Source organism: Centrocercus urophasianus, unplaced genomic scaffold, assembly GCF_019232065.1.
Source record: "Centrocercus urophasianus isolate 14NV4802_14NV808 unplaced genomic scaffold, USGS_Curo_1.0 seq_14, whole genome shotgun sequence".
Taxonomy (NCBI): Eukaryota; Metazoa; Chordata; class Aves; order Galliformes; family Phasianidae; genus Centrocercus; species Centrocercus urophasianus.
Window position 1 is genome coordinate 21,961,437 of NW_024884586.1, and position 17,976 is coordinate 21,979,412.

The 17,976-nt window shown below is 37.2% G+C and overlaps 1 protein-coding gene across 5 annotated transcripts in view; it reads right to left on the bottom strand.

Annotated features, from left to right (window-relative positions):
* Positions 1-17,976, bottom strand: part of RAD51B (RAD51 paralog B) — a 345,434-nt gene that overhangs the window by 323,343 nt on the left and 4,115 nt on the right. For all 5 annotated transcript variants that reach the window (XM_042814071.1, XM_042814068.1, XM_042814069.1 and 2 more), the window contains exons 4-7: positions 17,841-17,957; positions 13,936-14,072; positions 12,012-12,131; positions 10,780-10,963 (exon numbers count right to left, since the gene is read on the bottom strand). In XM_042814071.1, the coding sequence (XP_042670005.1) occupies positions 10,780-10,963; positions 12,012-12,131; positions 13,936-14,072; positions 17,841-17,957 (558 nt within the window). The remainder of the gene's footprint in view (positions 1-10,779; positions 10,964-12,011; positions 12,132-13,935; positions 14,073-17,840; positions 17,958-17,976) is intronic.

A 17,976-nucleotide genomic window follows, 5' to 3' on the forward strand; every position in this document is an offset into this window, starting at 1 on the left:
CTGACAAATAGATATGAAACTATCAATAATGAAAGAATGCAAGCAAGTCATGAATCCTACCAGCTATTTTATGGATTGCTATACACTTCATGCTGAATTTCAGTATAAGGAGAAATACAGTGGTTTGAAAACCTACTACTCAGCATGGTTTCTGACCTCAGCTAAAATTCATTATGCATGTACACATTACAACTCCAAATACACCATATTACAGCGTATTTTACAAGCAGAACACAGACTAAAACCAGCAAGCTGACCTAATGATGAAAAAAACCAAAAACATAAGCAATATAAGGATTAGGTGCTCACTTCCAAAATACAAAACATCATCATATGCAGCAAAATCTTTTCTAAAACTGTCTAAAGTTAAAAAAGATGCTGTTAAGCATCTAATGTTTTTCTTGTTCTCATAATCACCTGGTTAGTACTTTTAGTCTTTTTTTTTAACTGAAGGCGCACCTTCACAGTCAAAACCTACGCAGTTGCCAGAACCCACACACACCCGCCCCTTCTTTCTGCCTGTATCAGTGCCTGTCCAGCTGTGCAACAATTGTCCACTAATGCTTTCCTCCTGGTTACTTTCCAGCTACATTCTACCCTTGTTTTGCTCATCAGCAAACTCAACACTGCACTGAGTTACAACGTAGGTAGGCAAGAAAAAAAATGCACATTTTGTTTCCACTGTTTAACCTGACAGTGGCTGACGGCTCTTCATTTCGGATTACACTTTCCGTAACACCAGCTCAGTTAACTTCCTACCCGTGTGCCACATGCAATTTTGTGACTTCCACATATTTTGCTTGCAGCTTTTTATCTGCTGGCCTTTCCCAGAGGAAGCTTCAAAAAGGGCTGCTGGTCAGTGAATTTTCCAGGCAGCAGCTTCAACCTGCTGCCAGCTCCTACCTACCACACATCCTTCAGCCAACTGAAAATGGAAGCCCAGAAATAAGTTCTGCTGTCAACCCTACAACAGCATCTCCAGCCAGTAACAACATCCTTTACTATTGCCAACCTGCTCCTTGAAAGCAGGACAATTAGAAGCAGACTTGGCACTGTTTCAGCAGCATCTGCCTGCTTGCAATAGCCCCATTTTTACAGGTATAACAGAAACAAAACAAGGCATATCTGTTCTAATTCACAGCATACTAGTTCTGCACACACATTCTGTACCAAGGCCTCCTCAGAAACTTTGTACTCACTGCCAAGTCTGCCCAGGCACAACTGTTTCTATCACGATAAATAAGGCCACAGCAGAGTTCTTCCATATAAGTAGTGAAAAGTAAGCAATCCAGACACAAATTAGCCTTTGGCAACTGCTGTGTAACCTCCAAGAAATTCTATCACAATGCACATTCAGAAAATTGTTTTGTTTTGTTTTGTTTTTCCCCTCACAAATTTTCCTCAGAAATATTTTTTGATAAACTGACGTCACACCAGTAAATTCCTTTTTCAAATGAGAGCCTTTACTGTCCTCAGTTTGAAAATGATGTAAGAAAGAACATCAGTAAAAGTAAGAGAAACAAACAGCAGGCTTCTCTACCATTCCCAGAGAGAATTTGCTAAAGACAAGGGGGAACAGTTCTTAAACATATTCCAAAACCTCTCCAGCAGACTTGAGGCTTTGTAGAGTAAGACATCAATTCAGGAAATCACACAACAGCAGAAGGCAAAAATTGCATTAAAGCCACATCAGTGTGTCATACCTAGCTTATCTTTCACTGTGGTCTCTTATAAGTGCTGAGGGGAAAAAAGCACACATTTAACAATGCATAAAACTAAGAGTGAAAGAGAAACAGACACATAACCCTGCATCAAACTTTTCATTATCCAACTAGAGCTTGCTAGAATAGTTCACAATACTTCATTTGTGGAGACTTAAGCCTCCTTCCTTTTTTAGTTAAAAAAGGAATTCCATTATTCCATTTAGTTTGGCATTTCCAAGACTGTCAGCATCTCAACTTGCTTTGTTTAAACTAAGGATCTTGAGAAATAATATACTTGTAGCACCAGTATGTTTTTGCATCCATAAGCAAGCCGTCATTATCCCAAGGTGGACCAAAATGAAGCTACAAAAAACCACTTTAAGCAGTAAGCATTACTCTATAAGTAGTATAAGTTTCCATTTCATGAAAAAGTAGCAATTAGTTCATGCATTATCAACCAGCCCACCATAGAAAAACATGACACTGAAGTCTGCCAAGAAAGTTTAGTCAAGACCCCAGGGATATCATTGAAGAGCAAAGTACACTCTGCCTCAGGTCAAAGGTACGAGATAGGGTAAGTACAGAAGTAAAGAAAATACTGGAATCCAAAGACAAAAGTCATTTGCATTCTGAGGGGGAGAAGGCAGTTCATCCAAATCACAGCATCAAAGAAGTTAGCAGAGTATTGGGGGAGGGAAAAAGAGCTCTTGTCTTACTGCAATTCAGATTTAAGTCCTACCAAAAAAAAAAAAAAAAAAAAAAAAAAAAAAAAAAACCAAAAAACACAACATTTCATTTTGCTCATTCATGTCATTTATCCCTTTTTAATTAAAACTCTGAAGTTGGACTTCCCAGGCTTGTCTAACAAAAGCTTCCAACTACAGTATTCTTAGAATATTACAACAAAGCTACTGCATTCTCAAATGAGATACTGCTATGCATTTTACAGAGAGCTAATACACCAGTTTTGAAGAAGTTACAAAAATCATGTAAATTCTCAGTGGAAGCCATATTTGGAATGAGTCTCCCTCAGTTTGACTACAGTGAACTTTTGACAATTCAAGTATACACCAAACTGGCAGATACTTCAATGGATTTGCCCCATTTTTTTAGTTAAAAAAGGAATTCCATTATTCAACAATGAGCAATGATGCAAAACACAGATATTCTCAATAGAAAAGATGGAATCTTCTTGTAGAAAAATCATATAACTTACTCAGGAGACAGATTCCAATTCAACCACAAAACAGAGGAGGAAAATCAGAGCAAAATCCATTTATAGATCACAGGAGCGTCAAAAACAGAAGAGAAAGTGCAGGCTGAAAAGCCTATCCTATTAGCCTAGATGCTCCTATTTCCAAGTCAGCCCAGGACCATATAATGTCTATCTGCAATAGTTTGGTCTGATTGTCCATTATTACCATCCAAGTCTTCAGTGAAAGTGAGGAAGCTCTGCAGAAGCTTAAGAAGACATGTTCTCTAGTTAACAGCAGCATGACTGCATCACAAAGCTTTCAGAACATTCTTAATGAAAAACCAGCAGCACACTCAGTTCCATACAAACAATTTCCAAGATAACTTTCTCCTTCTTGAGCCTATCAGACAACTGTGACTGTTTTCAAACAAATACCACTTTAACTTTTGGTCAGTGAGCACACTGGTAATTTTAACATCACGTGCATTGCTCTGTTTCATCTCATCCCATTTCCCTTCTCACCTCAGGAGGCTGGCACAATTTGATTTAAGAGCAATGATTGGAGAGCAGGTCCTATTTACTCACAGGAGCCCTGGGGCCAAGTAACCACAAAGTAAACAAACTCAGGATATCTAGAAACCAAACCACTAATTAATCTACACTGGGCTTACATAAGTAAGGTTTATCCAACAACTTCTAACCTAGTGAACTTGCATTGTTATCCTATTGAGAGACTAGCATCCCTTCTTTTACATATTATGCAAACACAAATATTCCTCAAAAAACTTACAGTTTGTGTGAAACTAAAGGGAAACGTTCCTAGAAAACTTAAATGGACTACTCAAAAGCAAAGTACTTCTCTGCAGTGTCAAGCAGGCAATTGGCCTAAAGATTCTGGCTTTTTTTTTATTTAAACAGTGAAAACCATTCATATTGGCAAATACTGACCTCCCAACAAAAGGCATGAAGGACTCCAGCACAGTTACTGTTGTTGTCAGTCTCCAAGTTGTCAAAAACATGGCAGGCCAGAAACAAATACCGTAGATTTTATTTCAGTAGCAGAGCATCTCTTATATGTCTATTACTTGAAAACCAGAGTAGTATAACCTAGATTAAGCTATTACAGACCAGATGCAAAACTTAGAGGAAAACCACACCTTTAACAAAGTCACGTATAACATGAAGTGGGAAAAAAATAATGGAGGGATTACTTTAGAAGAAAAAGATATCTTAATCCCAGCCTAATTTAAAACTGCCTTCTCTGTGCTTCACCACCTCACCAGAAAAGGAAACACTGCTCTACTACTACTTGTTCCTTTTCTCAGCAGTACTGAACATTTTGAGTGTAGACAGCCCAAAAGGACTGACAGGCCCAAAACTGCAGAAATGTATATTCTCCAGACATGTACAAAAGAGTACACAGATGGCAGCAGTGCTGAAGACAGATAGTTATAATTACATTTCCAACAACCATTTTAAACCAAAACTGTGCCTTCTAAGAATATATACTTTTTTCTTTTGAACAGGCACACTAGAAAACAAAACCATCTAACTTGGCCACTGTAACAGCACTGCAGTCAGATTAACTCCTTTCTAATCCAAACTACTTTTTGCTCAGTACCATGGGGTGCACTATTTGAACAGTATGCCAACAAGAACTGTTCTTAAGTTATAGCTAAAGAAAGACTTCTAGTCTGTAATTCACTTTTAGCCATTTTGTTTTCCTAATTAAGCACAACAAATTAAAATTCATTCCAAACCACATTTTACATAGAACTGATGGTTCTATTTTTAGCAGGCTTTTGCAAGGGAAAAACAACACAGGGGGGAAACACTACAATACTTGGTAAAAGAACAAAGCTCAGACTTAGCTGTGGGCATGAAAATACAGCTAGGTACAACAGAGAAGGAAACCTTAATATAAAATGCTTTGTTTCACAACCATTTGTTACTCAGACTGAAGTAACATGACTAATTAGATTATGTATTTTCCTCTATAGCAAAGAGAATGTTTTAAATCAATATTAAAGAAGTTACAAAAGGCATAGCTAGCATGAACACAATTCTTTCCTGCCACTCATATGAGGCTGTTGAATGTTTAATTCATACAGAACACAGCAGAACATGCTATTTGCATTATCTACCCAATTCTAAGTATTTGTTCTACAGATAACTTTGAAAACATGGTCAGCATGTAACATGATTGTTTCATTTTCACCCTATCAAAGTCACAGAAGAACACGTAGGTTTTTCCCAGAAGTTAATGGATATTTAAAAATGCAGATTCAGAAGTGCTTTCTCAGTCTAAGGAATTAAACTTTTAACTTTCATGCTGCTCCTTAAAAAGGAATACAGACTTCATGAAGCTACCAAAGCTACTCATCTGGAAATAAAAGCATAAAAGCAAAACAAACAACAAAACAGCCTCACACAGAAAGCAGGATTACATTACTGGGTAAACCTCAATATTTTGCAGTAAGCAAACAGCAGAGCAACTACCAGCACTGCAAGAAACAGTTAAGCATCGTTCTGGGAGGGGTATTTGCATACAGGCACGAACGACAGTTACGCTTGGAAGCTGAGGGTCGAGACACTTTCATGTGCATTAGCAGCTCAAAGACAAGAATCCATACTTCTCATTGAATTCTAACCAGCGAAAACCGGTTGAACCACATCTGGCCTACAAATGGCTAGCAACATTTCAGTAATTCAGTTGTAAAAGGCTTTCTCCTGATAAGATTAGCTCCTCATTTAAGAAACCCGTGTTTTGATGTGGTGCAACTTATTTGAAAATATTTCTTTCTTGAAAACTTCAGAACAGAGCCACCTCTTTATGCTTTTAAAGTTCTGCTTATTTTAGGTTTAAACTCGCAAAGATAACCCAATTAACATTCCCATAGTCCTGACAGCGTAATGCAAAGAACACTTCACAGCTAAGTAGAAATACAAAGTCTGCAATTCAGCAGCTTATGGTCCAGATGCAGACAAATGAATCTAGAAATCTAATGCATCTCCACAGCTTTGGAAACATCTGCATACAGCACTGTTACATACAACAACATGAAAACTAATTCTATAAATTTTTCCTCAACGTTCATTAATTTCATTAATACAATTTTTCTTGCTTGAACTGGTAAACAACTTCTCTCCACAAACCTTCCCTTCTGGAATCCCTTTAGCTCTCCATGAACCAGTAGTTTCAATTATCACAACAGAGATAAAGGTGCAGAGATACAAGCAGCCAAAGCAAAGAAGAACCAAGGATGGCGCCCAATGGAAATACCTGCTTATAAAGAATGAAAATTAACAGCTCCAACATCACTTCTTTTTGACAACAGAAGCACTTCAAATCTTGAGAAACCTTACTGCAGGAAGCTCAGTTGATACACTTAAACACACTTAACAGCAGACAGCAGAAAAGGCATTGCAGAAGTCAAGTAGTTTGTGCATTTCAGTGCATTGATTTTGAGAAGAAAAACTCACAGGCTAAAACCAAGCATACAGAACATTCAGCTTTCCATACCAAATGAAAACCTTGTGTCTAAAGTTGACAAAATACATGATTGAGCAGGAAGTATTGAAATGAGAAGTGCGAGAATTGAGAATATCAAAAGAAACTGCCAGCTTTAATTGCTGCCACTATTAATACTGATAAAGTGATAATTTCATTGTTTTCAGATGGAGCACACTGCATCTAAAGGAACCAAGTACTACTTGTGGAAATAAAGGCCTTCATTACTGTTAACTTCACACAGCAATTAAAAGCCATCACAGATTAATCGAAGTTCGCCTTCCATTTGCACTGTAAAATTCCAAATGAGAAGAGAAAGCTGTTCCTCTTAAGCTATTTCATATTCTTCAAAACAGCATAAAGATAAATGCCATTATACATTTGCTACTGGTAATGATAGCCACTATGTTTATCACAATAACAGTTTCTCTTTGTGGATCTAAGGACAAAACCCAGACAAAAGAATAAAGTACAGAGAGTGCAGTAATTTTTGATCAGCCTTAGGGATTTGCAAAACAAGTTTAATCTCTGGTCTCAATTTGACATTTAAAAGAATACTTAAGGCAGTTTGGTTTTGCAAGTGTCGCTTTTGGAGTGCTTTTCCACAGAGATGTCTAGTCAGCTTCACACATTTTTGTCATCTACTAACAACAGGACGACCAGATTCTATAATAACTTTTATGAGCTGAGCAGCTAAAACTCAGGAGCAATTCTAGTCATACTGTTATTCAGTTTTAGCTCTTCACTGAGATGGAGGATCCATTTTTTTTTTTTTCTCCAAACAGCATGAACACTGATCTATTTTTTCCTGAATAAATATTTTCCTATGAATATGGAAGAAAAAGAAGTAATACCCAGAACACATTTTGCTTCCTATTCCTTTTAGGAAGGCTAAGGATTTTGGGAAACAACTAGAAATATAGGACTGATGATTGCTGCTTAAACACGCCATCTGGCAGACAGCATCAATCCAGAATTTTTGTCACAGAAAACATTCAGATCTAAATGCTTCAAATACACAACACTCTAAAACAAAAGTCTTTCTCATACGTTTACATCTTCGCTAGATTTCAAAATAGAGGGGCTTTTTATTTGATTTACAGTCAAACTGTCTTCCTTCATTTCCAGCAATCACTTTTGGGCTGACTGACTTGTTTCAACCAACCCAGGCTGAACAGTTCTCAGTCACTGCAATGTGCAGGGAAGGATGGAAAGGGACACCACTACATAAACCCCCACAGGAATAGACTCAGTGACTGTTCAGTCATCAGCACAGCTTCCTGGCAGGCTGTCAATAGCCCAGCAGCCCTCAAAACCTTGCTTGCATGCTGCCTCTCAACCTGGCACCACTTAAAGCACCTAGAATGGAACCAAATTTACTACAATGTTCAGAAGAAGTAGGAATGAAAACAGGAAACAGGGCATCATATTTCATTTCTCAAGAGCTAATTTATGCTGTCTATGCATTAAAAAAGAAATCTCACTAAGCAAAAATTCACACTCAACAATACTCTCATTTTGTTTAGTTCAGTGCTAAAGCCTTTCAATTAACATGTTTAATATTTTTTCCTCACTTTCTGAAGTGAATTAGAATTTCATTTGCTACAGATTATTTAAAATTTTCAAGTGGACTTGGGAAGTATTACTTCCCAGTGGCAGCCTATATGTTGCTCAACAATACAGTCTGCTTTTGGAGCAACTAGTAACAATAACCTTCCTCAGCATGCTCACAACCAAACTCCTATTTCAAAAATCAAAAACAGAAGTGCAGACAAATTACTGAATGATGACCATCAGTTTTGAGGCAGTAAGATATGTTTTGGTTTTTATTTCCCCCCCCCGAATACTTCATAACACTTAAAGCTACCTGGGTATGAAACAGGTCCCTTTGAATTCAGTAAAACCTATGAATGCCCATGACTTTTGCTAATGAAACACAGCACATCCCCAACATGGGTACATAATCATTATTAGCTAGAGCATTTACAACATTAAGAACTACATAAAATTCATTTGAATTCCAGCATAACATGGTAGTACAGGGTTTCCCAAATCAAAGCCTTTCTAAATCGATTTCTTTTTTAGGAAATGGGGAAGGGAGAAATCCACTTAAAAATACTTGGTGACAAGAACCTATTTCAGTTTAGTAACATATTACAGTGATTAATTATTTTATGAAGAACACATCCCTTTCTTGAACTCTGAACTTGCTTGATTCAGCTTCCAACCACAGAACTGTAGAATACCTTTGTCAGCTGATAAGGTTTTTTCTATCAAATACATTTTCTCAAGTACATATTAACTACAGAAAACAAACCCTTAACACTTAGCCAAGCTAAACAAAGATTCTTACATCTTCGTTACTGAAATTCCTCTCTCCTAATCCCCAATTTTTTCCAGGCTAGTCTATGGACCCTGATTTGTCATCATTTCAGATTCCCTGGCTCACCTACTCAATTTTTCACCAATCTAAAGAATTGACCTCAAGTCCTATCATTTATTACCTCCACATCTTTTTCAGAGCCTTGAATTCAGACAACTATTTGCCATTCAACTAAATATTTAGGTGTACTAGCACCGCCATAAAGTGTCACATATTTCACATGTCCAATTTATTAATGATCCAAATCATTTACAACCCTTCCTAATGTTTTTAGTCTCAAGTTTACATCTATAACCCTCCTGATATGGAAGAACATCTGAGAACATTTCCACCACAGCTGTTTACAGTAAAAACCTCAGATACTCCCTGATCTGAAATAGCAGAGGTTAGCACAAGATAGACTTACTTCTACATATGTACAAACACTTGTAGATACATAACACTGTTGCTGCATTTCACATCTTTCACATACTCAGCACTGCCTAGGGACCTGCATTTGTGGTAACCTCCATCTTGAGCCAAGGCCTTCCTAGAACAGTACATAGAACTTTAAAGATTTTACTCAAAAGGTAAAACATCTCATACAGCAATACAGGATAGTCGTGGTCAGAAGCACGTATTCTTGGCCAAGATTTCCAGACTCCTTACCAGAGCATTCACAATGGGAAACAAAAAGAGAACCAGCACACCAGTCATTACAAGTGTCCTGAAGCAAACACACAAGATTTAACGTAACTGAAACCTTTAAATGTTCAACCTTCATTTCCTCTCTATGTAGGATGAAATAAAAATCAGCCTTACACTACTTACTGTTGTCCAATTCTAAGACCTTTGTAAATATTAACACTGTTTGAATGTAAGCAGAGCAGCAGCCTGAAGCATCAAGAGACTGTAATCCAGCTCAGCTTTACCATCTTAACTGAGGTAGGCAGGTGAGGAGGACAGGGGTTTCCAAAAGAAAAAATTAGACAAAAACAGTATCTACCCATAAAACCCATCTCCTTTTTCATAGGATTGCATCTTATTTCCCAAAATACAGAAGTGCACACTCTTAATGTGGCACATCTTCCCTGGCTTTGTAAGCAGTATATTCATTAGTTGTTCTAACTAGGACACTATCTTTTGTATCAGAACTTAAAGGAACTTAAGCAGGGTTTAATTCTCTCCACAAAAAGAGAACATGGCAGAAGGAAATCCATTCATCTTCAGCCAAGTCAGTTCCACAACTCTGACATGTATATTTCTCAAAAGCAGCAAAAGGAAGAGACCTCACCAGTTTAAATGAGGATCTCAACACTTTCTCTCTGACAAGAAGTTTACTTATGCTAGGAGATATTTCCTACAGCTGAATCTCAATCACATTTCATCTGCTGCTTCTGATTACCCACAGGTCACATCAACAGAGAAAAACCTCAGCCCCAAAAAGACACCTACATTTATAGAGCTTGCATCTTCTAATGTGCTCTTTAATGATTTAATCAGTCCTCTCACTGTGTGTCTGTGATACAGTAAATCCTTCCATAGCAGTTTATGGGCAAATCTACACAGATTTGTTGACTTGTTACTTTCCTTCCCACATCAGCTGGCATGCATTATCAGTTGCAAAACTTCAGGGTATCAGGACTTTTAAGATTCCATAAGCTTCAGTAGAAGAAGCAAAGGATGGGAACCATCAGGGTAAATGATATTTAATACCAATAGAATAAAACATGATATTTAAAAAGAAAACTGAGCAACAAAGCACTGAAAAACAACAGCTGGAAAGACAATCAGTAAAGCCTATTTTGAAGACTAAAGTCAATATTGAGAAAAAGGCAATACGAGCAACACCAAGTTATTTCCTGTTCCAGTACTGTTTTTCAGCAGATACCTGCCTGAAGATTTGTAGTAGGAGCTTTACCTATCTTTCACCATCTTGTCATTTCCATTCTTCCTGCATTTTATTATTTGAAACCATAAAGCAGAAACTTAAAAAGGAAGAACTTACTGGTATTGAGAACTCCTCTGCCAAATACTTCAACAGTGATGCTCCTCTAGCCAAAAAGTTACTTCTCTCTGCCAGATTGCCTTGGAGTTTTGTGTCAAATTCCTTTCTGACAACTGAAGCTACAGAGTCAATTATTATGAGTTTAATCTTCTTTGAAATAATTTCTTCTTCTAAAGACTTAATTCTAAAAAAAAAAAAAATAAATAAAAAAAATTAAGCCATCAATAACATTATTTATACAATATAACTGTTTAATAATCCTGGAATTATTTTAAAAGCAAGGTTTTCTTTAATAATCTTAAGTCAACCGTTCTTTCTCCCTCATAACTCATCTCCCCACTAACATCTGCAAACATTGAAGAGGTCTAGAAAGGAATCTCAGGCTCCAACAGCCACATAACCCAGGGCAAGCCCCTCCAAGAGAGATTCAGAAGACACTCTGCTTAGCAACACTCTGCTCCCTAAACTCTGAATGGCACAGACAGCAAGTTGAGAACTGAGACAGAGCCTTTTGCATACAGTAGCAGCATCCCACTGCCAATAACAAAATAACTGCTGCCTACATATGCAGAAAGTCAGATCTGCTTCTATATGCCAAAGATGGTAAGTCAAACTTAATATGTTGGTAATATGCTAATAGTTCCTCTGTGATAAAGTCGTACTAGAAGAAACTATTCTTACAATACTCCCTCTAACAAAATATACAAGAAGATTCTGATGCTCAACTTTCATTTTCATTACAGTATGTGCTCAAAAACCAACATAAATTAACAAGACAACAATACAACATTGCCTTCAGGATGATGACTTCTAAGCAACTCCTTCCTTCAACTGCTGGAGTGATCCAGGTCTTTCTGAAACTAAGCAGCACTCTGAAAGACCAATACCTCCTTTCTGTTTCACAGCAAACATAACTCTTAACACTACGGTATCTCCACAAACCAAGACCAGATCTGTCAGGCTAACATTCCTCTTTAAAAGCTTATGATCTTCAAATTCTATAGAAATTCTCTCAGAAACTGTAAAACATCAAGCAGATTAGTGGAGCACTACGAAATGAGAAAAGCAATGCCAGTCTTTTAGTAGCAATTTTCCTTTTTGGGGACCACACTGTTACCAACATAAAAGCTTCCAAGTAATGAATTACTCTTCATAGAACTTTGATATATTATCATAGACAACCCAGCCAAAATCCATTCCCACCATTCCCTTGAAGATGTAGAAAAGGATACCTCTTCAGTACACTGTCACAGGTCAGCTCTCGATACAGATGAATGCTACGGGTCATGCAAAATAGCTTTTCATCGGAGTCAAAATAAGTAGGGAATCTGTTTCCTGCTATCTCTATCAACCTATCAAAGATACAAAAGGCATAACACTAAAAAAAAAAAAAAAAAAAAATCATGTGCAGGTAATGAGACATCAAGCTTTCACAAAGTAAACAAACGAAAGCTCTGAAAGATAAGTAGATACCATGTAGTATGGGAAATCTTTTTCAAAGGGGAAGTTTACTTGAGCAGCAGACTGAAATACTGGAAAACAGAACACTTAGATTCTCCTCCAAATGATGCTAAAGTCAAGGGTACATTTAGGAAAGACATAATAAGTCCCTGCACAGAGTCTACACAAGAAGTTGAGATGAGAGGTCCACATTTTCAGTCAACTTGTATACATAAAATCAAAGTCACAAAAAGCACACATTTTATCATGTCTGCTAATTTTCTATTAGTTAATAGAAGTTCCACACCTGTGAACACAAGGCAATTTTATCTAGGTCCTTACAGATGAATCCAAGATTTTAGACACTGATAGTTACAATCCAGAGCACATTTCCCCTTCCAACTATATGAAGATTTGAGAACAGAAACAAAAAAATACTTAGTTGTAATTTAAGCTGCCTTACTCTGCAGCCCACATGCTTGAGAAGAATGACACCTAGCGGATAACCAGAAAGTTATGTCTACAGACATCTTTTTATTTAAGCCTCTTTCAATAAAAGCCACTTCAGGAAAAAAAAAACACCAACCTCTTAAATAATTTTTTGAGTTTTAAAACAATTAGGCTTGAATGTTAATATATCTGTTCTGAACAAGCACTTTCAGTGTAACTTGAAACTCATTCAATACATTACTTATATAAATATATATATAAACTTGTCCTAAACTTCCAAGGACGGAATCTTTTCCTTATGCTTGCACAGTTAATTATGTAAACCTTTTGGGTAACAATCATTCAATTTGAAAGTCATTCAGTGGTCCGTAAGAAATGAAACTTTGTTACAGTTTCTAATAGGCATACATATAAGAAAACAATATTACACGAATTGCCTTTGAGTGACACACAAATTTTGCTGTGATCACAGTATTATCTACACAGTACCATGTAGGTGCAAAGATCTTTAAAAGATGAATCCTATTTGTCACAATGAAACTAAAAACTGCACAGAACACATTCCCTGCTACCAGAGCAGAGATTCACAGGATAGAAAAATCCATCGCTGCTCTCAGCTTTAGTTCACAGGAGTTTGAATCCTGTGTTTTTACCCACAGACAACAGGCATAGCTAGAAGAGTGAGCATTTTCAGACTTTCTACAGAAGTATGGTGCATTTCCAGTTAATAGCTAGGTAGGAAGAGGTGACTTGAACTACTACAAAACTGATGAAAACAATTTTGATTTCTAGAATCACTATGGCCATTCCATCTACTGCTCCAGTGCCCATGTTCTGACAAAGCTGAACAACAGACACCACCTACAATGTTACAGCTTTTTTGCAATAGAAAAATACATAAATTACAGACAACATACAAATTATTGCTGCTCAAAATGCTGGGCCTTTACACCTTCAAAATCTTGCTAATTTCACAAACTAAACTGCAAAATGTTTCAGTTTGGGACTGCTAAGACCATTTTTAAATTAGAAAGAGTGCTATCCAGCTTGTTGCACAGCGGGAACCTGGAACACCTTGCAGATCAGGAAGGTAAGCAAACCATCCTATTCAAACAATTTCATAAGTTACAGAGTAACTGCATATATCAGATGAATGCTTCATAGCCACAGTATTTATTTTATAAATGCTCAGAAAATAAATGAAGGTTCCAAGATAAAAAGTGCTAGAGAAGTTCAAAGTGTGTATTTTACAGTTTTGCATCTTACCTTTCAGCACTGAATGCAGACTCTGTGTCAATGTATATAACAGCCCCATCTAGTCCTCCCATGCTTACAGGCAGCGTAGCCAGAACACTCATTGTAATACAAAACTGAGTTTTGCCACAACCCGGTGGGCTTGTTAACTAGAAGAAAAAAGATTGGTAACACCATAACCAAGAGATGTCACATCCATTTCACCCTAATTTTAATTTTTAAAAAGGCCTATCAGCAAGAATGCCTCTTCTTCTGTTCATCTAGGTATCAAAGACAACAGTCACAAGAAAGATAAAATGCAGCCCACAAAGAGCAACTTGCAGTTAGCCTTGGATCTGTGCCTTGCAGTCAAAATCATCATCACTGAAGAATAACTCTTCACATGCAGCATTCTGTTTGTACTTTCCCATCCTTCTTTCCCTACTTTGTTCTCCCATATTTGAAGTCTTCTCCCCCTCTTCTTACAAGCTCTTCCCCAGAGCCATCCCCTGTTACCTTCTACCTCCTCTTGTGTGCTATTCCTCTATAATAGAGCACGATTAAAAGATACACAGCTGACATTCACTTGACATCAAATTACCCTTACAGCTCTAAGTCAGTCAAAAGCCATTGAATCCACAGATGCAAAGTACAACTTGCTGTTATGATTACCTCTGTTAAAATCAAGATTAACCTGGAAATCACAAAGACAATAGCTTGTATCCCAAGTAGTCTGAACGTGCACTATGAACCACACATCAGAAAGATTTTAAGTGCCCCAGTGACTGCACCTGCACAGTTGAATAGGAACTAAGTTTTTGTTCTTAATTAAAATCTCTTGCATCGCTTTCAACTGAAACAAGGCTTGAAAACCAAGTTATATCAGTCAATCCACTTCAAACTTCAACACAAGAGAAGCATTAGCATTTGTTTAGAAACACATACTGCATTCAGTGAATTAAAGACCAGGAATGAGCTGTACTTAAGCAATTATCCGTCATCCATCCACCGGATTTAAATTACAAGATACCATATCCACAGTATTTGCCACATTTTCACGTGACCCCAAAATGTGTATAAGATTTGAAGAAACCATACACATTTCTCAGATTGTAATAGCCAAGGAGTCTCACCAGCTGCTTCCAGTTAACAAGATTTGAAATGAATGAGAGAAGGGCATCAATCCAGGTGCTGAATTAAAATATCTGGACAGCTGTGAGGAAACCTCAGACAGGTTGTAGTTCGAGGCCTGCCCGGGAGGTGCCTCAGAATCAACATTTATTTCACTGCTCATTAACGCAGCAGAGATGCTGTAAGCACGTCTGAGAATATGTGCATCAGATCAAAGGAAGACAGGGAGCACAGCAGTAATAGGTAGTATGAGAAAGCAATCCAGTGGAGCAACAGAGAATTTCCCCCAAACAATTCATCTTTTATCATCATTCTTTTTAAGTGCATTAGTGTGGGATTTAAAATAATCCACAATAAACAATTACATACAGATATCACATTTTATTACGGTTACCATCAATTCAGCAAGCATTTTGATCAATACAATCTTCATTCTTAAAAAAAAGAAAACAAAACACCACAAACACACCTAAGCTGCCTCTGGTTTAACTTAAAGTGAATGACTGCAAAAAACTTGCTCAGTTTGCTACACTCTAAATTTATTTTGAAAACCAAAAATACACCCAGGCAGAAATGTGAAGAATACAACAGCTTATTTACCTCTGTCTAATAAAATACACTTTGTTTTTCAATAGGTTATATATTATTTTCCCTGGCACTCATGAAGGGCTTGGATAAAGTCACAAGGAGCTAATTCTCCTTCAGCTATCCAGGAATCAAACCCTCAGTATTCATAAAGTCATTACTTAAATTTTCTCTCAGAGGAGTTGGCAACAAGTTCTGACGCCTAACCACAAAATTTCAGTTATGATTTAATTTCCAACTCAAAATCTACAAGAGGTTTGGGAAAAAGTGATCCGAGACAGTGAAATGCAAATCAAATCCCTCTGGCACTCAAAAAGTGAGTAGGTTTGGCTTAGAAGAAACCACCAGAACTCGACTCTGTGGCTCAACCATTCAAATTCCAAGTTTTAAAGTTCCCAGCCACCCTCACTGCTGGGTAAAGTAAAAGGAAGGCAAGATTAAGCCACATCAGTCAGGAATTAAGTGCTGCACACAACACACTTTTGGAGAGAACTTCTCTCAGACATGGAACATCTGCCAAACAACAAAAATACCAGAGGATAATCTGCTGGGCAGCTATGCTCCAGGAAGTTATAGAAGTGCAAATCAGAAGCTCCAAAATCATGAGTCCAAGCAAAACACAACCTGTGAAATGTTCACAAGCTACTGCAAAGCATCACAGCAGCACCAACTGACATTTGATAGCTTCCTAATGCAATTTCATCTAACAATCACGTTGAAAAATACTTGCAGTGCTGCCAGCTTTGAAACTAATTCTGATCTCATGACTTTCACAAAAATGCTTTTACTCCAGAATCAGATTTTAAATGACAGAAACCAGAGTCTGTGCAGTGAATTGCTCCCTGCCTCTCACTTGCAGAGAAACCCCTAACATGTACCTTAATCAATTTACAAAGCTAGTACCTAAGAGAAAAACAAAATACTTTTTTTTAAAAAAAAAACAAAACAAAAAAAAAAAAAAAAAACCAACCTTGTAACTTCTGGCACCAACTGTCATAGTTTAAACTCAGCATTGCTTAAATTCTAGCATTTTTGAAGTCACCATTAGATTTTGTAGGCAATTTCACTCCGTAATCAAAAGCAACCTACTCTGATTATGGAAAAAAGAATGTATTTTTTATATCTTTTCACTTCTACTCCTCTGCCACAGCAATTTCCAAGTTGAAATTTGACAAAGAAAACCACTTTAGAGAAACTATCAAAGTGTTCAAGGAAAAGGTATTTCAATCTATTTGAGTTTAGAGCATAGGAGACATGTCTATTCAGAACTCCACTCTGAGAAGGCAAGTATGACCACGCTGCAGAGTAACAATGTCCACCCAGCTCCGGATTCTGTCTCTAACAAAGGCCTACAACAAATAGCTAGAAAACACAGTAAGAACAGGGCATACATAGATACTTCCTCCAAAAAATACATTTCTCTACCTTCATCTGTGGCTGAGAAACTTCCTAAGCCAGAGACCAGGTCCTGTTTTATAAAACTCAATGTCCCCTACAAGCATTTAAATAAATTCTGCATTTCTGGATTATAGAAACTGTACAAGCAAGGCCATACAGCTTTCAAGTACTAAAAGATGAAACACCTCTTTATTCTTAAAGGACAATGCCAAGCAAAAAAAAAAAAAAAAAAAAAAAAGTAGCACTGCATTCAAAGGCAGCGACAGTAATAGCTGTAAATATGCTACTTGTAGTGTTATATAATAGATACACATATGATACAAGCCTTAATTGCAACATCTTTTCAAAAAATTACTCATTACGTATTTATTGTAAAGATCAGTTAAATTTATACATAAAAATCTATAATTTCCACTCCTGTATCCTTCACATTTTTGTTTTAATTGCTCATTTCTCCTTCCCAACACCTGAAGACTTAGTAAATCAGTAAGGTACTAAACAGATGGGCTTCTGACTCAGCACCTCATGTTCTGACCACTAAACCACACTGTACCCTTCTCACCATAAAATCCAAACAATTCTCTCAGTCTTCCTGGGAAAATTTAGCATCTTTTTCATAGGAAAATAGAGTCACCAAATCACCTATTTGTTTCCATTTTCTTACTTACTTGACAGGCTGCAGAAGAAATACCCCGAAAAGTGCTTCTCATGCAAATTTGTTTGTTCATTGTGTGTTTAAATGGTCTGATACAAGACAGGCCAACCAGTGACTTGTGATTTTTAGGTGTGGTGTGCAACTGCATTAAAATACATTAAAAAGTTACCTCTGTGAGGGATCCACAAGGTATTCCACCATGCAAGACTTTATCCAGACTATGCAGCGAGGTGGGTAAAAAGGCTACAGAGGGATTGACAGACCTCCTCATTTTCATTTCATAAGCCTACAACAGGGAAAGAAAG